This window comes from Rhincodon typus, chromosome 20, assembly GCF_021869965.1.
Source record: "Rhincodon typus isolate 14 chromosome 20, sRhiTyp1.1, whole genome shotgun sequence".
Classification (NCBI taxonomy): Eukaryota; Metazoa; Chordata; class Chondrichthyes; order Orectolobiformes; family Rhincodontidae; genus Rhincodon; species Rhincodon typus.
Genome location: NC_063351.1, coordinates 15,621,555 through 15,643,929, shown reverse-complemented (window position 1 = coordinate 15,643,929; position 22,375 = coordinate 15,621,555). Strand labels below are relative to the sequence as shown.

Here is a 22,375-nt window from a genome sequence, read left to right as displayed (position 1 = left end):
CCATCCAAAGAAAGAGAAGCGTTGGCCCTGTCAGGTTGCTTCACTTATTGGCCTAGAAGAAACTGGATGAGCCTCTGGACATCACCATCCCCGCCACTCCAAAGAAAACTTATGCCTCTCCTCCACAGATCCCAGTCATGACACTCATCCAGAAACAACTATTCCATAGCATATGAAAAAACCAAAATTTAATCTCTTGCTTTCCCACATTATACTCCCATGTACCAGTCAGGTAAATTGTTCTTTTTGGTTTTGGGTGGCAACTGAGCAGAGACATGCAAATATGTCTCAAACTGTCAAAGTCAAGATGATTTACCTCCTACCTTAGCCAAAGCCAATTCCAACCCAGAGTTAAATACAGGGCTTAGGATTCAATGAGAACAGTAATCACAACAGTGGTCATTCTAAATTGAACTGTGTTTTTATATTTTTGAACAAAATGGATATAGTTAAGATTTGTTTAATACTTATTTTGAGCTATTGAGTGGGCAAACAAATAAATTGAGGCAGATCACTTCTGTTACAGGGAAAATGCTTGTTTTTCCACAAGGGATTAGCACAATGGAAACATACAACTTCATGTGAATATCATCATTGTTCTAAATTATCATCAAAAAAGCAATTAACTGGTCACATTGATTGCTGCAAGTTAGAAAGGAACTGGCACCTAGTCCACCATGCATTTAGCTACCAATTACTTTAGATAGGATAAAACTGTTACCGTATTGAACCACATCAATTCCCAGATGAAGAATGGCTTTTTACATTTTCTCCTTTACAAATGTCATAGAATCATAGAATCCCTACAGTGTGGAAACAGGCCATTTGGCCCAACAAGTCCACACCAATCCTCCGAAGAGCATCCCATCCTATCCCTGCAACCCTGCATCTCCTAATCCACCTGGCCTACACATCCCTGCACACTACGGGTAATTTAGCTTGGCCAATCCACCTAACCTGCACATCTTTGGACTGTGGGAGGAAACTGGAGCACCCGGAGGAAACCCACGCAGACACGGGGAGAATGTGCAAACTCCGTACAGACAGTTGCCCGAGTGTCTCTCTTACCAGAAATATCCTAACCACACTATCTAAACCCCTCAAATTTCATATATCTCAATCAAATCACCCTAAGCATCCTGTTCTCCAAAGAAAAGTGGATAGCCAAAGACTTTGCCCAGGGCAGAAATGATGATTATGAGGGGGCATAATTTTAAGGTGATTGGAGGAAGGTATAGGGGAGATGTCAGAGGTAGGTTCTTTACACAGAGGGTGGTGGGAGCATGGAATGGACTGCTGGCGGTGGTTGTGGAGTCAGATACATTAGGGACATTTAAGCGACTCTGGGATAGGCACATGGATGATAGTAAAAGGTAGGGTGTGCAGGGTAGTTTGATCTTACAGTAGGATAATAGGCCCACAATGTTGTGCTGACCTAAGGGCCTGTACTGTGCTGTACTGTTTTATTTTCTAAAACAACCCCAGCCTATACAATTATTTCTCACAGCTAATGGTAACATTATAACAAATCTTTCCAGACCCTTTCTAGTGTGATCAATATCCTGGGTCCCTAGCACTGTGAGGTAACAGTGCTAACCACTGAGCCACCATACTGCCCCAAATCTTGTTGCAAAATTTGTTAGCAATTGTACGGTCAAGAAAACACTGAACATTGCCACTCAATTTGTTCCGGGTTTGAGAAAATATACCCTCAGCCGAGTGAAGAATTACAATAATTTAGGGAAGAGGTATAACTTGCTTTTAATTTTCAGATTGATAATGCAGTTCAGAGGAGTATCTGTTCAATATTAAATTTAAAGAGACCTCATCAACATATACCCACACAACTTGACTGAAATGGGCATCCACACCACATATCAAAATTCCAATCTAATAGTTTAATAGAACCTTTCTAACAGGGAAGGCAAGAATAATCTATCTGAATGGTGGAACAGGCTCAAAAAAGGTCTACTGCTATTATTATTTTCCTTCAATTTCTAAACCCCGAATTCAGTTTCCCCTGAATGGGGAGTAGCGCAGCAGTAAAACAAAGCAGATGGAAATGCTACGGATAGTTCATGTGTTTGTCGTTGTTATCTCCAACTGCTATTACTATAAGCTCTTTGCTGGAAAAATGTTCTGGCTATGTTTGCTCACAGCAAGGTCAGCAACATTGCTGTCAAATCTCATCAAATACACACACTGGATTTTTACAGATGTCAACAGTCTGCTTATTTTTTTTAAAGTGAAGGATAGCAACAAAGGAAAAGATTTATGGCACAGAACGAGCCCATTCAGCCAAAACCATTCGAGAAAGTGTGATCCAGTCTCATCTCACCTTCCAACTCTGGGTCCCTTTCTCTGTAAGCAAGTGACAGCATCTGAAGTGAAGATTCTAAAGTTCTTTTTAAATATTAACAGAGTTTCTGTCGTCGTCAGGCAGTGAGTTCTAGATTTCCACCTTTCCCATCTCTTATCCCCTCCAATATTTCTTCCAATTGTTTTTACTCTATACTTATTGATCTCTCTCTTTCCAGAAATATCCTATCCACACTCCTCAAATTTCATATATCTCAATCAAATCACACTTAAGCATCCTGTTCTCCAAAGAAAACAACCCCAGCCTACACAAATTATTTCTCACAGCTAAAATTCACATACTTGGTAATATTATAACAAATCTTTCCAGACCCTTTCTAGTGTGATCACATCCTTCTTGTAATGTGATGACCAGAACTGTACTGTAGTTGCTGTCCAACTAAGGTTTTATCCAGTTCAATCATAACCTCCCAGCTCTTATACTTTAGATATCAGCCAATGAACAATGTCCTTCTGCCTTCCAAAATGGCAGCTTAAATCACTTTATGCATCTATCCTATAACCTTCAAGAACCTGTGGACCACCAAGGTCCCTCTGTTCCTCTAATTCAGCTCAACAAAATATGCTGTCTACATTTTCTTTCTTTGCTCTGCACCTATTACTCATGAACAATATTAAACAATACTACCACACAGAGGTTTATACTATATGATACAGTTTCCTGGATGCTATTGTTAAGAACTGAATGGCATACTTTCTGAGAACATTATGTAGATATGTAGAAACACACTGAATACGTGCATAATGATAAACAAAACATTTATGGTAAACTTTCTAGATAAATGCATACTACTCACTTTCTGCACACTTGTTTGTGACAAACTACACCTAAACCTCCATTAAGGATACAAGGAACATTAGGGTTCATGAAGAGCAGGTTAATATTAATAAAGATTAGTTTCTGACAGGTACATAGAAATTATAGAACAGAAACTGGCTATTCCACACAACACATGCGTCAGTGTACTTCACTTCATCTATCAACATAACAAGGGTACTCAATGGCAGATAGTGGAATTTGACTTCAATAATAATCTGGAAATAACACAGTCTAATGATGACCATGAAACCATTGCTGATTGTCAGGAAAAACCCATCCAGTTCACCAGTGTCCTCATGGGAAGGAAATTTAACCATCCTTATCTGGTCTGGCATACATGTGACCCACAACAAAGTGGTTGACTCTTAACTGCCCTCTGGGCAGTTAGGCATGGACAATAAATGCTGGTCTGTGACATCCATATCCAGTGAATTTTTAAAAAATAACCTTTACATCCTTTTCTCTCTCCTGTGCCTCACCTAGCTTCCCCTTAATGTGCAAATAAACAAATGCATTTAAAATTTTGTACATAAATTGATAAACATAAACAGTTATTTCAGGATTTTTTGACCATTTTAGCAGAGAAAGTCTCTGGAATACAAATGTATTTTAGCTAGAATGGGTTCATGAAGGTTTAAAACTCTACTTTCATCTATATGCTGCAACCACTGAGACAAAGGAGAAATGCTCATGAATCAGACAATGAAGATGTGTTCAGCAATCACTGAGGAGATAATGAGTTGTTCTCTCATCTCATCTGAACTTATTTAGTTTACAGTTTGATAAAAGGTCATCAATCGGAAACATTGATTGTTTCTCTCAACAGATGCTGCTTAACTGCTGAGAATTTCCAGCATTTTCTACTGATTTTTGCTGTTAACCTGCATATTAAACAGATCACCTGGAAGATAAAGCAGCCCAATGATGTCTCACTGAAATATTCACAGTATGTCTTCAGAAAGATCAGAGAAGTAGACATGTAAATAGCAGTTAGGATCCTAAGAATCCTATAATTATATCACTGGGTTACCTTACTGTCTAATGCCCCATTGCACAATATGAGCAAACTCTTTACTGCAAGGCATGGAACTGGTTATGGGAACAACCTGCACTGCCATTACCCCGAAGAACATATATCCAAACATTGTAATAACTTATGTACCAGAAAGAATTACAATAACCGGCTCCTTTAAAATTGAATTCAAACATGAGAGCGTCTAAATATATTTATTAATGCCATAATGGTTGTTTAAATGTACACTCAATAATTCTGACTGAAGTAAAATATGGACAAAAGGAGAAACTGTGGAGGCAATGTTCCAGAAAAGAGTGAAATTCTGATCTGTAAACATCTGTCATGCATACAGCCTCACATGATGGATCTCCATATGAGTAAAGGCAAGACAGATTCTTCTAAAAAAAAAACTTGCTTTAAAAGTAGCAAATTCTAATTTAAAATGTCTATTGTGATAATCCAGAAAATTCTACTCTTGTATCATCAAATAAGCAGCAATATTTGCTTATGGACAAAATAATATCTTGCTTGCATCTCATAGGTGAATTGTTAGCATTAAATGAAAATGAGCTAGTCTTATGCCTTATAGCATGTATTGGACTGAATCAACTAGGTTCTTTCATGTAACCATCACCGACAAAAACATTGGACACGTTACATAATCCAGGTAAGCACCAAATTATCTTTCGGAAATCTGTGCTTTCAGATGATACACTGTAATTTTGCTGCAATGAATGCAGACTGGAGGGCAATATCTACATTAAATACCACCGAACATAGTCAAGAGATACCTCAGCAGAGCAGACAATCAATCACCAGATAGACAGGTTTGTGCATATCTCATATCAATGAATAAATATTGCTTTAAGTTGCATACACAGGTATCAACTGTGGCCCAGTTGGTGGCATTCTTGCAGTTGTGTGGTTCAAATCCGACTCCAGAGGCGTGAACACAATGATCTAGAATGATACTTCAGTGCACTGGGAATGTGCTCTCTTTTGGGTTAGATGTTAAATCAAGGCCACTTGTTCCCTCAGGCAAATGCAAGCGATCCCATGGCACTATTTTGAAGAAAAACAGATACCCTCCCTGACACCCAGACCAATAATCCCTCAACCAACTTCACTAAAACAGATGATCTGGTCACTTACTTCACTGCTGCTGTTTGACTTTGTTGTACTTAAATTAGTTGCGTCATTATCTACACTTCAGAAATATTTCATTTGCTACAAGTTGCTTTGGGACATCCGATGAAATGAATAAATGCAACGTTTTTGTTTTTCTTCTGTGCCATGTACCAAGCAATTGTCAATGCTTTGACCATATACAATTGTATCTGTATCTAAAGCAAAACCATTTATTTCCACTTCAGCCATACATTGAAACTGGGATACAGACAGCAAGATGCCACTGTCACAGCTTTTGAAGGAGCTGTGCAGCTCAGACAACATTCAGACTCCTATGTTCAACTGCTCATCTGAGGTCATCAGAATTCCAGTAGAAGGAACAGTGAGTACCGTTACCTTTACTTGTTATTTTACAACATGTTCCTGTGCTCATAAGTGTAGGCTATCTGACTTATTATAATCCATTCCATTGGAAGTTTACTCGTGTATATATGAAAATAGGGTCACGAAAAGCAAATTTTCCAAAGAGCCAATTTAGGTTGTTTTGCAGGGCAACAAAACAGACATTATAACCAAAAATTTCTTCTAGCAGAGGTGTTAAAAAAATCAGTGCAGTACAGCATTTAATGGATAGACACGGACAGCATTTACTTGCAGAAAGCTGCAGTAATGCTCTAGACTTTAACTATCAAAGGTTATGTTTTAAAATTCAAACTGATGCCAGTTACAAAAATTGATGCAAATCATCCTTCGATCTACAATGATGTCTAGTCAGCTGGCAGTGCAACAAATCACTCACCCGTTTATCAATGTCTCCATGCTGGAGCTGTACGAAGCGAGCACTGATAGCAGCAATATAGCTCTGCTGATTGGAGAAAGCCACTCTACCAGCACCCTTCGGGTATTTCAGTTCAGGGTCCGTATCAATGCCCGCGTAGCAGACCCCTCCATACAACCGATCCATGATCATAGCCAATTCAACTGGAAGGAAAAATATAAAATCCTAAGCTTCCAAGACCATTTCCACATCTTTTCCCCATATAATTTGCATGATTTAATAACACTGTTCTCCTAAATCACAGTCATTACAGAAGGACATACAATTACAGTCCTCCAATTTCTTCAATAGACCTAAGTACTTCTTTTATTGCACGTTTATTTGCAGATAGGTTATAATTGAGATGTGTTTGTCAAAATGCAACTATAAACAAAACATGATGCAAAACTAAAAACTTTTTTTTAAAAAGGATAAAAGTCTTGTTCTTGAAAAATTCAGAAAAAACGTGTCTGAGAATACGAAAATGTATAGATTCAAGTTCAAGGAACGAGGCTGCTTTGCTCAATTTTTATCTATTTAGTCAGACTTCAGTCAAAAACAAACAGTCTGCAATATAAGAGTAGCATCAACAGCTTTCACATAAGGTCCAAAATTTTCAGTCTTGTTTGTTCCTTGTGTTTGCCTTCCCTAAGGACAGGATTTCTTCCAGTCTCAGCTGGATTATGGAAAAAAAAAGTGAGTGGAAAAATATTTGGTTAGGAGCTGCATTCATTTACCCATACTATTCAAACAAGTATCCTGAAAAAAAATCATATAGTGACAGATAGAGGATCTATTGAAATGGCTTGCAGTAATGTTTTAATAGACGTTAGGCATACTTAGGTTGGGGAATGGAGCACAGAGGAAAGAGAAAAACAAAAGAGAATCAGTATAACTGCAGCTATCAAACAAATGGACTACAACAGTTCAAGACAGCTCACCGCCATCTGCTCCAGGACATTAGGAATGAGCAAATGCTGGCACTACCAGTGAAGCTCACTTTCATGAGCTAATTTAAAAAAACCTTCTTGTGAACCAGTGGACATTTCAATTTTGCAAGCTGCTCATCGTTCATTATGAAAGTAAAAGTTATTCAAGTCTTACAAAACTGATGATATCTATGTGCAATGTTTTGATTTTTATATCAGTATTCACAAAATCCAGACTTTTTTTTTTAGAAACCTGTCAAGCCTGCTCAATAATTCAAAACAGAACTGTTCTAATGTCGCTGTATAAAATGTTAATCTCTAAATCAAATATTGCTTTCATTAGGAAACACAATGTTTTCTTCTCTATATTAGTAAACACATTTCTAAAACTATTACTCCATCCATAAAAAGTGTCAAACGCCAGTGAACAGGGAAAATAGCTGGGTTTCTTTGCAGAGTGCTGAGAACAGAAAACAAAAACAAGACTAATCTTCAGAATGCATAAATGACTCGTTTACAACAGCATGACATACATTTACATTTGAATTGTGTGCTTCCACTTGTACAGATATATTTTTTAAACTTAATGTTCCAGTTACAGGATGTGTCACACTTTACTTAAAAAAGTACTGGGAGAAACTAAAGATAGCATTCATCTTTCCTGTGCAATTTCAAATTTGGCACCCAGTTACAACGGAGACCATTTTTTAAATCGTAAACCGTAAGGGAGCAGATCTGTCCAAGTGGCACTGTGTAAGGAGCCGGGGGCAGTTGATATCAACACTATTGTTTGTCACCAGTGTAAATGCTGCTGGTCCCAAGGCAACACTCCAAAATTTCACCTACCTCATTCTCCCTGCCCCCGAGACCAAAGTGATATTGGGCCAGTTTAACTTGTGAATTTAAATTGTGCCGTGGGACAAGATTATTTTGGGTGTGAGCTGTAAAAATATTTCTGTTCACAAATTAGCGTGACAGTTGGCATTTAATACCTAATGCTTGGCTTTGTAAAACCACACTGATACCCTCGCAGCTGCTTTTATTTCCATGTTATAAATAGGCAACTCTTCCAGGAAACATTTTTGGTTTGAAAGCAGATTCACAACAGGCTACATTGAAAAAGCCAAGTGCTGTTAAAATGCAAAGTTTGCACACGCTACACTGGTGAGTGGAGGGGAGAGGAGGAAAAGTTCAGACTCTCTTGTCCTGCAAACAGAAGTCAACTATTATCCCCCTTTAATAATTTCTAAATTTGTCCCTGCCACAAACAATGTGCATGAATCTTTAATTACTTTTCCTTTTAAAAAAATGATTTTACTCAAGAGTATTTTTCTCTTCTGTCCTTGTACCCCACCACACTGGCCGATTCCCTTTCATTCCCTCCAAAAATCCACTATTATCTCTTTCCACTCACCCCACCAACAACAAAACACATATTTCCTCTCTGCCACTATCCCTTTTCCCCCTTCAATGTCTTTCTTTCCAATTTGATGGTAGAAAAATTGTACCAAAAAGAAAAAATGGTCACAAACATACGGCTGGTAGGACATATACTGCAACCCATTTTATGCACTCAGTAGACCTGAGCCAGTGAGACATTCCTGCAGGGCTTCCAATCTCTCACTAATTTATGCTTATTAATATAAGCCCTCATAACTCCTTTTTGAATGCTTACTAAATGCTTCCATCTGAAAGCTATATGTAACCACAAAAATATCAATGTCAATATGTACATTAACGTACACTGAACCTCAAAAAGAAAACAACATGGTATTACTCAAGAGATCAGGCAGCATCTGAAGTCAATGTTTTAGGTTAGTGATCTTTCTCCAGAAGTCAGCCTGAGAAATCATTTGCTATGTCTGTATGGATAATGTCTGGACAAAACATCTTCATATTCGAACTAAGCACTATGAATTCCACTCAGACAAACCCAAGAGTGCTGAAATTTGGGATCACACTTCACATTCTGAATTCCAGTCATCAAAACCTGTTCACTGGGGACTCGCTTCATCTTTACTCACCAGCTCGGAGAGGTCTGGGAACTCCTCCCACAAAGATAGTCTTCCTGGGATCCAGAGGTTGGGAACCATCCATCACAAAATCACTATCACTCAGGTTCCATGGTCGAATTTGAACCTTTAAAAGAAACAAAATTTGGCTGAATCAATTTTGGATACCATTTAGATTTAAAGCCCAAGCATCCTAAGCACGCATATGTTGTAATAACAGGTTCCAATTTCAATTTGTAAATGATTACGTAGAAACATAGAAGACAGGAGCAGGAGAAGGCCATTCAGCCCTTTGAGCCTGCTCTGCCATTCATCACGATCATGGCTGATCATCCAACTCAACTGCCTAATCCTGCTTTCTCCCTATAACCTTTCAATGTATTCAAGAAGTGGCTAAATATAGCACTTGGGGTAAATGGGATCAATATTTTGGCATCAACTACCTCCTGTGGTAATGAATTCCACAGGCTCACCACTCTTTATGTGAAGAAATGTCTCCTCATCTCAGTCTACCCTGAATCCTCAGACTGTGACCCCTGGTTCTAGACATACCCAACATGGGGAACATCTACCCTGTCCAGTCCTGTTAGAATGTTAAGTCTCTATGAGATCCCCCGCTCATTTTGTTCTCTCATCCAAATCATTAATATATATTGGGGGTAGCTGGGGACCCAACACCAATCCCCGTGGCACCCCACTAGTTACTGCCTGCCATTTTGAAAAGGACCCATTAATTCTTTGATTCCGCTGTACCAACTAGTTTTCTATCCATCTCAATACACTTACCCCAATCACAAGCACTTTAATCTTGCACAATAATCTCTTATGCAGGCCTTTGTCAAACACCATCTGAAAGTCCAAATATACCACATCGACAGGCTCCCCCTTGTCAACTGTACTAGTTACATTTAAATAGAATTCCAACAGATTTATCAAGCACGATTTCCACTTCATAACTCTGTCTGATCCTGCCACTGCTTTCTAAATGTTCCACTATAAAGTCCTTGATAACGGATTTGAGAATTTTCCCCACTACCAATGTTGGGCTCACTGGTCTGTAATTCCCTGTTTTCTCTCTACCTCCCTTTTTGAATATTGGAGTGACATTAGCCACCCTCCAATCTGCAGGGACTGTTCCAGAGTCTACAGAATCCTGGAAGCTGACCATCAATGCATCCACTATTTCTACAGCCACTTCCTTAAGTACTCTGGGACGTAGATTCAGTCAGCACGAGACCGACAAGAATGCATCACCATTTTTGACAAAAATGAACATAATAAATAATTTTCTGTGAAAACATACATGGACTTTGTTTCAAATTACTGGATTTACATCACTACAAAACTCTGACGCACAAAAATGTTATAAAGCTGCAGATTTTTATGTTACCAGTGCAACTGAGTACTTTCCTTTATTTTATAGAAAGCCAGGGATTAGGACACAATTAGTCAACAAAAAAAAAAAAAAGCTGATACAGGGATCACCTACAGGGAACAAATACCAGTCTGCTTTGTATTTGCTTATTGCTCTGAAAGTGACAAAGGCTTAATTATGCAGTTCACCATTTATTAACCAATCCCCAAGATCCAGTCTTCGGATTTTACAGAAAATAAAACATCCATCAGTAAATAGGTAATCAAAATGATACAGCATGTATTTGCATTCAACAGAAGATTTTTTTTGGGGGGGGGGGGGGGGGGGGGGGAGCTGTGGTTAGGTGAAGGAGGAGCCAACAGTTAAATAATTCCCTGATCTGATGGCTCATGAAATGACAAAAAGAGAACAGATGGTGAGCAGAAGCAAGCTGGAGATCCATTTACCGGTTTGTCCTTGATAGTGGGGCTGGAAACACACAGGTATAGCTTTCCATCTTCCTCAATACATGCATCTATCAGAGCTTGTACAGAGCTTTCCTCTTGAAATAGAAGGAAGGCGTAACCTATGAGGGTGCAAAATAAAAACAAAAGAAATAAACCTGTTGTTGAAGCAAAGTCTGCAATAGTTTACATTACAATAACAACTCATCCCAAGGTACTTCAAGGAAATTGAAACAGTACGATTAAGAATTAAGGAGGTGGTTAATGGTACAGTCCAACCTATTGGCTTAAAATGGTTCTTTTTAAAGAAAATGTACAAGGGCAAACAATATTAAGAGGCAAAATAACTGAAACTTGTTCCTGCAAATGATGAATATCAGGAAGGGAAAATGCACTAGATTTACTGTGGAAGTAGACTGTAATCTATCGGTTATGATATGGAGTTAGACTGTGAAAGAGGTTGCATGAGGCAAGGCTGTAGACAGATCTGTAAATGAGAAGAAGGAGGACAACGAGCTACTGAAGATTAACAAGGGCAATGAGGTAAATTAATCACAACTGTAGATTAGCTTAATGGTAATGGCTGTTGAATCAATAGGGTTTGCATATAGGGACATTCCAGAGGTGACTGTGCAGGATGTCAAGTCTAATAATTTATTTTTTTTTTTTAAAAATCAAGGACAGGCTAACCACTGGTACATTCTCAAATTTCTTTCTCTTTAAAAAGACAGAAATTTACTATTCACTGGATTTAAACTCAAACAATTCATCAAATTTTGGTGCATGCTTGAAATTGCTTCTTGTAAATAGGGCGCATAAGTTAACTTTTAAAAATCAGGTTCCAAATTGCACAAGCATAGATGGGAAGTACCATCGGGCCTTTTGTTCCATAAGCAAGGCAGTGCAACTCACCAAGTTTTGAAATGGCGCAAAATAATCTTCAGCTGCTAAGCTGTCAGCGGAAAAATTCATTTTCAGGCCTCTATCTCAGACTAACAGCAAACATTAATGCTTAATGCAATGAAGCTCCTGGGAAGGCAGGGAGCTGGAAAGCAGCAAAACGTGGCTATGTGTCAGGTGTGGGTTCATTCTGGTAAGACACTGCTTCATCTACTCATGCTCCAGCAGCTCAGCCAACCTTTCTGCAGGCAAACTAGGCGTACTTCATTCTTCTGCAAATGGTGATCTCTAAGCTTATCTCTCAACAATTTTAACCTTTTCCTCCTCTTTCGGCTGTCGATGAGAAACAACAAGACAAAGCAAAGGAGGCAGGAACTGAGGATGATGTGTCCAGCTTCACATCCTCACCCACCCAAAAGTATTTGCCTCAGAACAGAGGAGAACATAAGAAACAGGAGCTGGAGCCGATCATTAAATCCCTCAAGTCTGCGTCACTATTCAACAAGGTCATAGGCGATCATCTCCACCATTTACTTTCCCTTTTTAGCTAAGGTATTTAACATTTCCTGTTGATACAAACAACTACCGCCCCCACCCTCCCGACTTAAGTAATTCATGTGAATCGTAAATAACTGATGCCCAAGGACTGATCCAATAGGACCCCATGTGTTATAATCTGTTAACATGTAAATGCCCAGCTTATTCTTACACTCGATTTCTGTCCATTAATCAATCTCCAATCCATGGCAGTATGTTATCACAACCTCGTCAGTCCTAATTTTGATCAATAACCTTTTATGTGACTTCAAGCGCTTTTGAAAATCTAAATACACTATTTCCACTTATCCATTTTACTAGTTACATCCTCAAAAACAAACTAAGGTTTATTGAACTGAAATTCCCTTTCACTAATCCATCTTACTTCTACTTAATTCTATGATTTTCTAGATGCCCAAGTACCACATTTGCAAAGAATAGATTCTAACACTTACTGATGTTAATCTAGTTGACCTACACTTACCAGTTTTCTTTCTTCTGCCTTCCTTAAACAATAGGAACATGTTTACTACATTCCAGTCCTCAGGAAACTGTTCCAAAATCTAAGGAATTCTGAAAGGTCAAAACCAAGGCATCTATTATTGTTGCAGCTATTACTTTTAAAAGCCAGGGAGAGGGGTCTTTGGGTCCAGCCAGTTGGGAATGCTAATTTCTCCAGCACTATTTCTTTATTTCTAGAATGTGGAGGTGCCAAACATTGGACTGGGGTAGACAAGGCCAAAAATCACCAGGTTATAGACAACAGGTTTATTTGAAATCAAAAGCTGTCAGAGCACTGTCCCTTCATCATGTTGTTGGACTATAACCTGGTATCATGTGACTTTTGTCTTTGTTCCTAGTCACTTTTTGATGTTTCAAATTCTCACTAGGGGAGTTTACACTGGTTGCTACAGCAATCAAGGGAGCTGAAGAGCTCATAGGTCTCAAATTCAAAACCCCTATGATGAAAATATGAGGGTACATGCTGACTTTAAGATATCTAGATGGTACCAAGTTCCACCCTGTCCAGAACAATAATACTGTTTTTCACCATGACATAGAATAAAATCCCTTCGGCCCAACAAGTCCACACTGACCCTTGGAGCATCCCACCCAGACCCATCCCCTTATAACCCACGTAAGCTACACATTCCTGCACACTACGGGCAATTTAGCATGGCCAATCCACCTAACCTGCACATCTTTGGACTGTGGGAGGAAACTGGAGCACCCAGGAGGAAACCTACGCAGACATGGGGAGAACGTGCAAACTCCACACAGACAGTCGCCAGAGGGCAGAATTGAACCCAGGTCCCTGGCGCTGTGAGGCAGCAGTGATAACCACTGAGCCACCGTGCCGCCCAAACATCCTGGAATTTTTAAAAACCAGAAGAACTGTGGATGCTGTTTAACAGTTTATGCAACTCCAAGTCCAATTTCCAGTTAGCAAAATAAAGCCAGCCCATAAAACTGATTTTAAAGTTTATTTAGAGCTAACTTAACACTTCACTACCATCAAATACAACTTACTTGAAGTTTAAAATTCTGCTTTACCTAATCTATAGTATTTAGTATTCTAAATATCTAGATCAGATCCCTCATCTACCTTTCCCCTACATTGCAGGTCTCAAGCTACATAAATTTTCACAACTTCCTTGGGGAAGAATAATTTCAATGTCTAAGTAGATTAATACTCCACTTTTATAACACAATGGGTAGAGATTAGATGGCTTGCAGAAAACAAACAAACACAGTACAGTCGGTTCTGCTATAACGTGTTCCAGAAATGCAAATTGGCTATAATGCAACTGACGAATAGGGGAAGGCTATTTTTAAAACATGAGCTTGTGTTGGCTATAATGCGATTCCATCATTGCATGTCGACCTCACATGATTGTATCACAGGCTTTGCCCTGAGCATGCGCCATGGCTAAGTGCCAAAAGAGTCTCCACGCCAGCATCACGCGATCACCGCACTGTGAGCGGAACAGTACACCTTTAATTTCTGCAAATTTTGCTGTATTACCCACAAAAACGCGAGGACGTGACAAGAATGTTAAAAAGAAGCAGTCTGGTGATAAAATTGCAGGTGGTGAACATAAAAGAAAGGCTAGAACACTGAAAGAGAAGCTAGATATTATAAAGCGTTTGGAATGTAATGACAGAAGATGTGACATAGTTTGCATAACAGGAATAAAGAAGTCTACCTTATGCACCATGAGAAACAATGCAGAAAAAGATTAAAGCAAGCTGTATTGCTGGAACAAGTCTGAGTGCTAGCAAATCTGAGAGGTCATGGATAAAGAAACTTGAGGAGATGGAGCAGCTGCTAATTGTGTGGACAGAAGATCAAACGAAAAAGTGACCTGGGACCGCCCTTCTCTCCATAAGAGAGAAAGCCGTATCAATTTATGAAGACCTATCAAAAAAAAGCTGAAAATCCTGTAGTTGTGTCTGCCTTTAGTGCTAGTAGTGAGTCCTTTGCTGGTTTTAAGAACCACTATGCTTTTTATAACGTAAAGTTATGCAGCGAAGCTGCCAGTGCACACGATGGCATTTCCTCCCATAGTAAAATAAAAATTAATTAAGAGGGCTATCACTTAGATCCAATTTTCAATTTGGATGAATCAGCTTTACACTGGAAGCAAATGCCATGAAGAAAATACATTTCTATGAATGAAGCACAAGCTCCAGCTTTAAGGTGACAAAGGATCGTACGACTGTGCTGCTGGGTGCCGATGCCAGTGGAGACTTAAAGCTTAAGCCTGTGGTGGTGTACCACTCTGCCAACCCGCGAGCCTTGATAAGGTCACCTTAGGTCTATTCTAGGCGTCAACTTTAGGTCCAGCAAAAAAGAAAAAAGGGTGGATGATGGGGCAAATTTTTTCAGACCTTACTGATGTTTTGGAGGATGTCTTTAGGAAGTATTGCAGGAAAAAAAAAATTTGGATTTCAAGATCCTCCTCATCCTGGATAAAGCACCAAGCCATCCTCCCACCATTGGTGAGCTTTCTGAAAACATCCAAGTGCTATTTCTATCCACCAAAACAATCTCTCCCCTCCAATCCATGGACCAGGGTACAATAGCAGCTTTTAAAGATTAATACTTAAGGCGCACATTTAAGAGGCTGGTTGAAGCCACTGAGGGGGACAAGGACCGTGTTCTTCCATTTTGGTAGAGCTTTAACATCAAGAATGTAATTGACATTATCGTGGAGGCCTGCGGTGAGGTCAGTAAAGACCTGCTTGCATGCAGTTTGGCGGAAGCTTCTTTCAAATGTTTTTCAAGATTTTAAAGGTTTTGATCCGTCAGAGGAGCTCCCAAGAATCAAAGAACATTGTGTTGATCTTGTAAAACAAGTTGGATTTGAAGAAGTGGAGAGTGAGGATGTTGAAGAGCTGCTTGGGTCCCACCGTGAAGACCTCTCTACAGCTGATCCACAACAACTTGTTGCTGAGGGAGAAGTGGAAGCTGGAGATGAAGATGAAGAAGTCCAGGATGCAGCACCACGAGAGCTTTCCACTTCTGTTTTGTCTTCTATCCTGAGGGAAATTGAGAAGCAGTTGCAGCTGTTAGAGGACAACAATTACAATGCAGAATGCAACAGGATGGCAGTTCATGGAATAAGATCTTATTTGGCACCCTATGAACAGCTTCTTCATGAAAGAAGAAAAAGGACAAAGCAGCAAAAACTGGATGTCTTTTTTGAGGCAACCCCCAAGCAACAGTCAGAAGACAATGAACCACAGCCATCCACCTCTAGATTAGCTATTTTTAACCCTAACCCTGCAACCACAACAGCACCTGAAGGTGGTGATGACGACGACATCAACCCTCAGCCCCTGCATTAACAACACAGCAACTCAAAACGTCCTCTCCCATCAGGTTATCTCGACATTTTTTTCAAGATCAGGTGTTAAATTTACTTTTATTTCATTATTAGATAGGAATAAAACATTTATTCAAACTGTGCTATCCTTTGCATTAGCTTTTGAGCAATTTTTTTGGTGGTCTGCCCCAACCCCACTTTTCCCACAGGCCCCATTATTTCTATAGTGCAGGATGTTGATGTTGCACAGGAACACAACTTTCACGTTATAGCAGAACCAACCAGTACATTATAAATGGGCAGAACGAGTAGACGGGAGTCCCATTGAGCTCAGCACTGGGGACTCACTCACTTGCAATTTACATTACTTGAGGGGGCAATGGGAGAAAAAGCACAGCAGCTAAATTCACAACCGACAACAAAATCGGTAGGAAAGTATTTTGTGAGAAATACGTAAGGAGGTTACAGACAGAAAATAGTTTTAATGAATGGGCAAAACTTTGATAGATGGAGAGTAATGTGGGAAAATATGAAGTTATTCAATTTGGCAGGAAGAGATAGAAAGCAGAGTATTACTTAAATGGAGAAAGACTGCAGAGTTCCCAGGTGGTGATCTGAGTGTTCAAGTGCATGAGTATCAAAAAGTTAGCATGCAGGTACAGCACAATGAAGAACGCTAATGGGATGCTATCCTTTATTACTAGAGGAATTGAACGTACAAGAAAGAACAATATGCTTCAGTTATATGAGATGCTGATTAAACCATGTCTCAAATACAATACAATACTTTCCGGAGGGACAACTCTCTCCGTGACTCCCTTGTCCGCTCCACACTCCCCTCCAGCCCCACCACACCCGGCACTTTTCCCTGCAACCGCAGGAAGTGCTACACCTGTCCCCATACCTCCTCCCTCATCCCCATCCCAGGCCCCAAGAAGACTTTCCACATCAAGCAGATGTTCACCTGCACATCTGCCAATGTGGTATACTGCATCCGCTGTACCCGGTGTGGCTTCCTCTACATCGGGGAAACCAAGCGGAGACGCGGGGACCGCTTTGCAGAACACCTACGCTCGGTTCGCAACAAACAACTGCACCTCCCAGTCGCGAACCATTTCAACTCCCCCTCCCATTCCTCAGACGACATGTCCATCCTGGGCCTCCTGCAGTGCCACAACGATGCCACCCGAAGGTTGCAGGAACAGCAACTCATATTCCGCTTGGGAACCCTGCAGCCCAATGGTATCAATGTGGATTTCACAAGTTTCAAAATCTCCCCTGCCCCTACCGCATCCCAAAACCAGTCCAGCTCGTCCCTGCCTCCCTAACCTGTTCTTCCTCCCACCTATCCCCTCCTCCCACCTCAAGCCGCACCTCCATCTCCTACCGATCAACCTCATCCCACCCCCTTGACCTGTCCGTCCTCCCTGGGCTGACCTATCCCCTTCCTAACTCCCTACCTACACTCACCTTTACTGGCTCCATCCCCGCCTCTTCGACCTGTTTGTTTCCTCTCCACCTATCCTCTCCTCTATCCGCCTCCCACTCTCTCCCTATTTATTTCAAAACCCCCTTCCCCTCCCCCTTTTCTGATGAAGGGTCTAGGCTCGAAACGTCAGCCTCTCTGCTCCTATGATGCTGCTTGGCCTGCTGTGTTCATCCAGCCCTGCACCTTGTTGTCTCGGATTCTCCAGCATCTGCAGTTCCTACTATCTCTCTCAAATACAATGTGCAGTTTTGGTCTCCTTATTTAAGGAAGGACGGAAGTGCATTTGAGCCAGTTCAGGGGAAGTATACTAGATTGATACCTGGAGTGAGTGTGTAGATATGTTGAGTGCTAGGCTTGTTTTCCACTGGAATTTAAAATAATGAGGAGTGACTTGTTTGAGATGTACAAAATCCTGAATAGTCTTGACAAAATAGACATGAAAACAACTTTTCCACTGTGGGTCAGTCCAGAACTAGGAGGCACGGTCATAAAATTAAGGGTTGCCCTTTCAGGACCGTGATGAAGGGATGTTTTTCTCTCTCCCCCCACCCCTCCAGAGGGTTGTGCAACTTTGGAACTCTCTGCTTCAGAAGGCGGCTGATGGTGAGTAATTCAGAGACCACATAGATCCTGATGCTCAGCCTGACCTGTGCTTTGTAATGGTGAAGCATTACTTCTATAGTCACGTATTCTGTTCCTTTGGACATTTATCAACAATCTACTACCTTTTTAAAAATTTCTTTACCACTTGGTCAAAATAGTTGAAGTGCAAAGTTCAGACACACGGCAGCTAGTGTCTAATGGAAGTACACAGAACTTGGCAGAGTATAACATACCCAACAGGCTTCTTCTATAGTTTGCCCCAAACTGTTCACCAGAATTCTCTGCAGCTCACGTGATCCTGCCCTGTCAGAAACTGGCACCTACACTAGCCTTGCCCTTTGCCCTAGCTGAAAGCTGCCCCTGCCTAGTGACTCATTATGCGCATATCCTGCCTTGTAAGTACCCTCAGAACCTCACACAGTGTCAGCATCTGGTAGCTGTTCAGAAGCAAGGTCAAGTGATGGTGTTTCTCCACCACAACTATCTTCTTATATTTCTACTAGCGCTGAGTAAATTGCAGCTTTGAGTATCTGAAAAAAGAAATTTGTACAGATAGGGATATGATGAAGCAAAGAAGACTGAAAGCAAGGAGGTAAATATTTGCATCATAAGCAAATTAGAAGAGATTGTAAAACAAGAGGATTTAGGTATGAGCATACAGCCATCCTCTTAGGGACTCAGCCCCTCCACTGGCCTTAACATTGGCTGCTCAAATGATGGTCAGCATTGTCTTTGCCATAGGAATAAAAGGCATGCAGCCGTACCTGCCTCCTGCTGGTTAGCACCTGCCACTTCTAGTTACCTTGTCTCGCAAGACAAACGGAAGTGGGTCAGTAAGCACTGTACAATCTGTTCAGATAACATTGGTATTGTCACTGAATTATCAACAGCATGTGCAAGATAGGAGTGCGAGGCTTGCAGCAGTGTTAAGAGCATGAGAGAATTTCAAACTATCAATGTTAAATATGAGGCACAATTAATAAGAAATTGTTGATAGTTGAAAAAAATGGGGATTAGAGATGGTGACTTATTAGTTATACATAACATATTTTAGGGCCATGTGGAAAAATTGGAAGATATGGAACAGTTTGCACATTTTCTGGGTTAAAACAGGGTCTCCAAGGAGAGAAGTCAACAGGTTGTGGGTGATAGCCACCTATTGTTTAAAGAAAAATCAAGTGACTTGGCGAAAACGGCCAAACTCTTCACGGAGATATGACTTGGGATCCTCTATGCTAATGGCTGCCAGAATCTGGACTTGGAATTCTGTTTAACAGACCCAGGAGCCAGTTAACAAGATACCCTGGAGGTTGAAAGCCGCTCTCCTGAGATTCTGTTCTCAGTAGAAGGTCTTGTGAATCTGACAAGAGTTTCCAAATACCAGTATTTGCGACTACTTCGAGAAATTTGAACAGCTGGACCGTGACCATATTCTGAAGACTCAAATCCAGGTTCAATGCAATCAGAACTGCAATTAGACTTCATCAACAGGAAATCCAGTGGGTGGGCAAAGTCATGGTCTTTTATTTTTCACTTTCAGACCCTTGGCCAACAGGAGTTGTTTTCTCCTTTTTGTCCTTTTCGAAAACAAAACGCCATCAGCTCTGCAGAGACCTGTCATTTTTGTGCTGTGTGTCTTTGTTTGGAATTAAGGAGATAAAGTTTTATTTCCAAACAAAGATTAGACATTAACCAGTGTTTTAGGAATAAATATTGTTTATAATCAATGGATTTTTCCAGTTATGAAAGAAACCTAAATGAAGAATGTATTTTATTCTGGATCAGAGTACAAAAGAGAAGCAGTGGGCCATTTTGGCAATTGAATCAACACATTTATACTAATGGGCCAATTGGTGGAGTAGTGGGGCTGGACTATCACACATTCTTCCTGTTATAGTTACAGTTATACATGAGTGATGCAGTTGACAGTATGAGGCACATGTAGAAATACTCACTGACCTTGGCTTGTTATGAAAGGTCACTTAACGTCTAATGGCCTTATATCCAGGTCAATGGCTTTGACTCCTCAAACTGACAGTCATGCCTATCCAGTCCGAGTGACTTCTTCAAATTTCTTTGGATGGCTTTTTAGTAGCTTATGGATAGAACATCTCCCCTCCTCTGTAGTTCTTTGATCAAAGTTTTCATCCAGTGTAGGAAACTCTAGAAGCCTCTCCCATGGTGTGGATTCTTAGGTCTTTCCCCCATCAGAATCAGTTTTGAGTTGATAACCAGTATCTGCTGCAGCCATGATGCACCATCCTATTTTTCCCAGTCATACACTGTTTTGGTCACTTGTCGGCTCATGCTGCTTAGAAGTCTTTGCACTCCTGGAGATCTTCTAAAACAATCAAAGTGGGCTGCAGGTTGGCTGTAAGTAATGCAAGCTAGCTTTAATTGTCACTTGCTTCTCAATTCACGACCTTCTGTGAAGGCATGCAGCTGCTCAACTGCTTGGTTAGCGCTGGCCACACACATGGTAATGAGCAGGGTGCTGAAGGCTTGAGCAATACTTGCCTTGGAAGCTGAGAGTCAAGACTGATCATACATTGTAATTTTGTTGTGTTCTTGGATGTTACTGACTGTCAATTTGATCAATTCTATTGCTTCAGTATTCAGCTCATTTCAGAGATAAGAAGCCAGGATGCAAGTGTTAACCTCTCGAAGCTAGTCAATATTTTACTCCAGTGTGACATCACATTATTATTAAACTTACATACAAGTCATCTCATATTATATCATCATTTAGGGACCAAAAACATTTTCTTTCTAGTCTGACTTATCTTGGAGGGATTATCCAAGTTGTTGTCTATGATATAATCGTCAAAAGACATTGACATCAATTGAGGTCTAGTAACCATCACTGAAAGCTGCTCAACTCTTTCGGTCACAGTAACTTTACAGTCCACCTGAAGGTCAGTAGTACAAATCAGCAAAAAGCTACACTTCAAGCCAGTTTGTGCTTGTTTTGTTTCTTCTCACTCACCTCTTCTACTTTTCTCAGGTTTTCCACTGCAGTGACAATTGCAGGAGGCCGACCCTCCCTTCTAGCTAGAGATAGCTCATTGCAAAATATCAAAAGAGAAAAGGAGGAAAGAAGCAGCACATTTAAAACCTCTAATGGAAGTGGGATGTAAACGAAATCTGAGCAAGAATTTCTCATTCAACATCTGCCTTTTCTTCAAGTCTCATCGAAGATTAAGCAAAGTTTCTGAATAAATGCACAATCCACTTTTATAATACACTCAACTTCAGTTAACATACAATCAGGATTATTACGCTCAGAGAATGAAGTTTTTTTTTTAACCTCAGGAACATTTTAATAAACTCAGAAGTTGTTTCAAATGCCAGCTTAAAATGTGGTCCAGGTTGGGAGTACACAAACATTTCAAAATGTTTGCTGTAAAATGTTGAATTTCTCCAACATGTAAATCAAAATCTCCAACCCCTAACAAGAGATAATTATTTAAAACGACCTACTTCAAATACAAAATTCTGCAGTTCATCAAATTCCTACTCAACCATCAACATTTGACCCAGTCAGATGGATTTGCTTCAAAACACAATTTCTATTGTTCAGCTGTTGTTCAGGGTATACCAAATGACTGGTGCATTGCCAGTCAGCTTCTACCCTCCCTAAAACTATGGGAGTTACTCTCCAGATAATAAAGATTTCTAACTTCATTATGTACAGAATATCCAAGGTATTAATTTCTTAAATATATTAAATTTTAAAAACATTGTCAAACACTGATGATGTAGCTAAACTATTTTTAAAATCGTCACAATTTCTAATTATGATCTACAAAGTGAACAATTTGCTTTTTAAGTGACAAAACATTCTTCTTTGTCAGTTGATCTGTGCTATGTGCCCATTCTACCATCTACATCCATCCCATTTGATTTGTCAATTGAAATTTGAGCAATCAATGCTAATGAGTAATTTAATTAAACAGCCATCTAAATGCCAAGCTACTGCAGAATGTCCCTGGCTAGGTGCATTTTCATGACTGACTTACCTTCTGACTCTTCAAAGTCTTTGTTCTTACCCACAAGATGACAAAATACTCTTCCTAGAAGGATGCAACAGCAACAACA

At 40.1% G+C, this 22,375-nt stretch overlaps 1 protein-coding gene across 3 annotated transcripts in view; it reads right to left on the bottom strand.

Moving 5' to 3' along the window:
- Window positions 1-22,375, bottom strand: part of cpeb3 (cytoplasmic polyadenylation element binding protein 3) — an 80,220-nt gene that overhangs the window by 5,524 nt on the left and 52,321 nt on the right. For all 3 annotated transcript variants that reach the window (XM_048608832.1, XM_048608833.1, XM_048608834.1), the window contains 3 exons: window positions 10,922-11,040; window positions 9,113-9,227; window positions 6,142-6,323 (listed from right to left, as the gene is read on the bottom strand). In XM_048608832.1, the coding sequence (XP_048464789.1) occupies window positions 6,142-6,323; window positions 9,113-9,227; window positions 10,922-11,040 (416 nt within the window). The remainder of the gene's footprint in view (window positions 1-6,141; window positions 6,324-9,112; window positions 9,228-10,921; window positions 11,041-22,375) is intronic.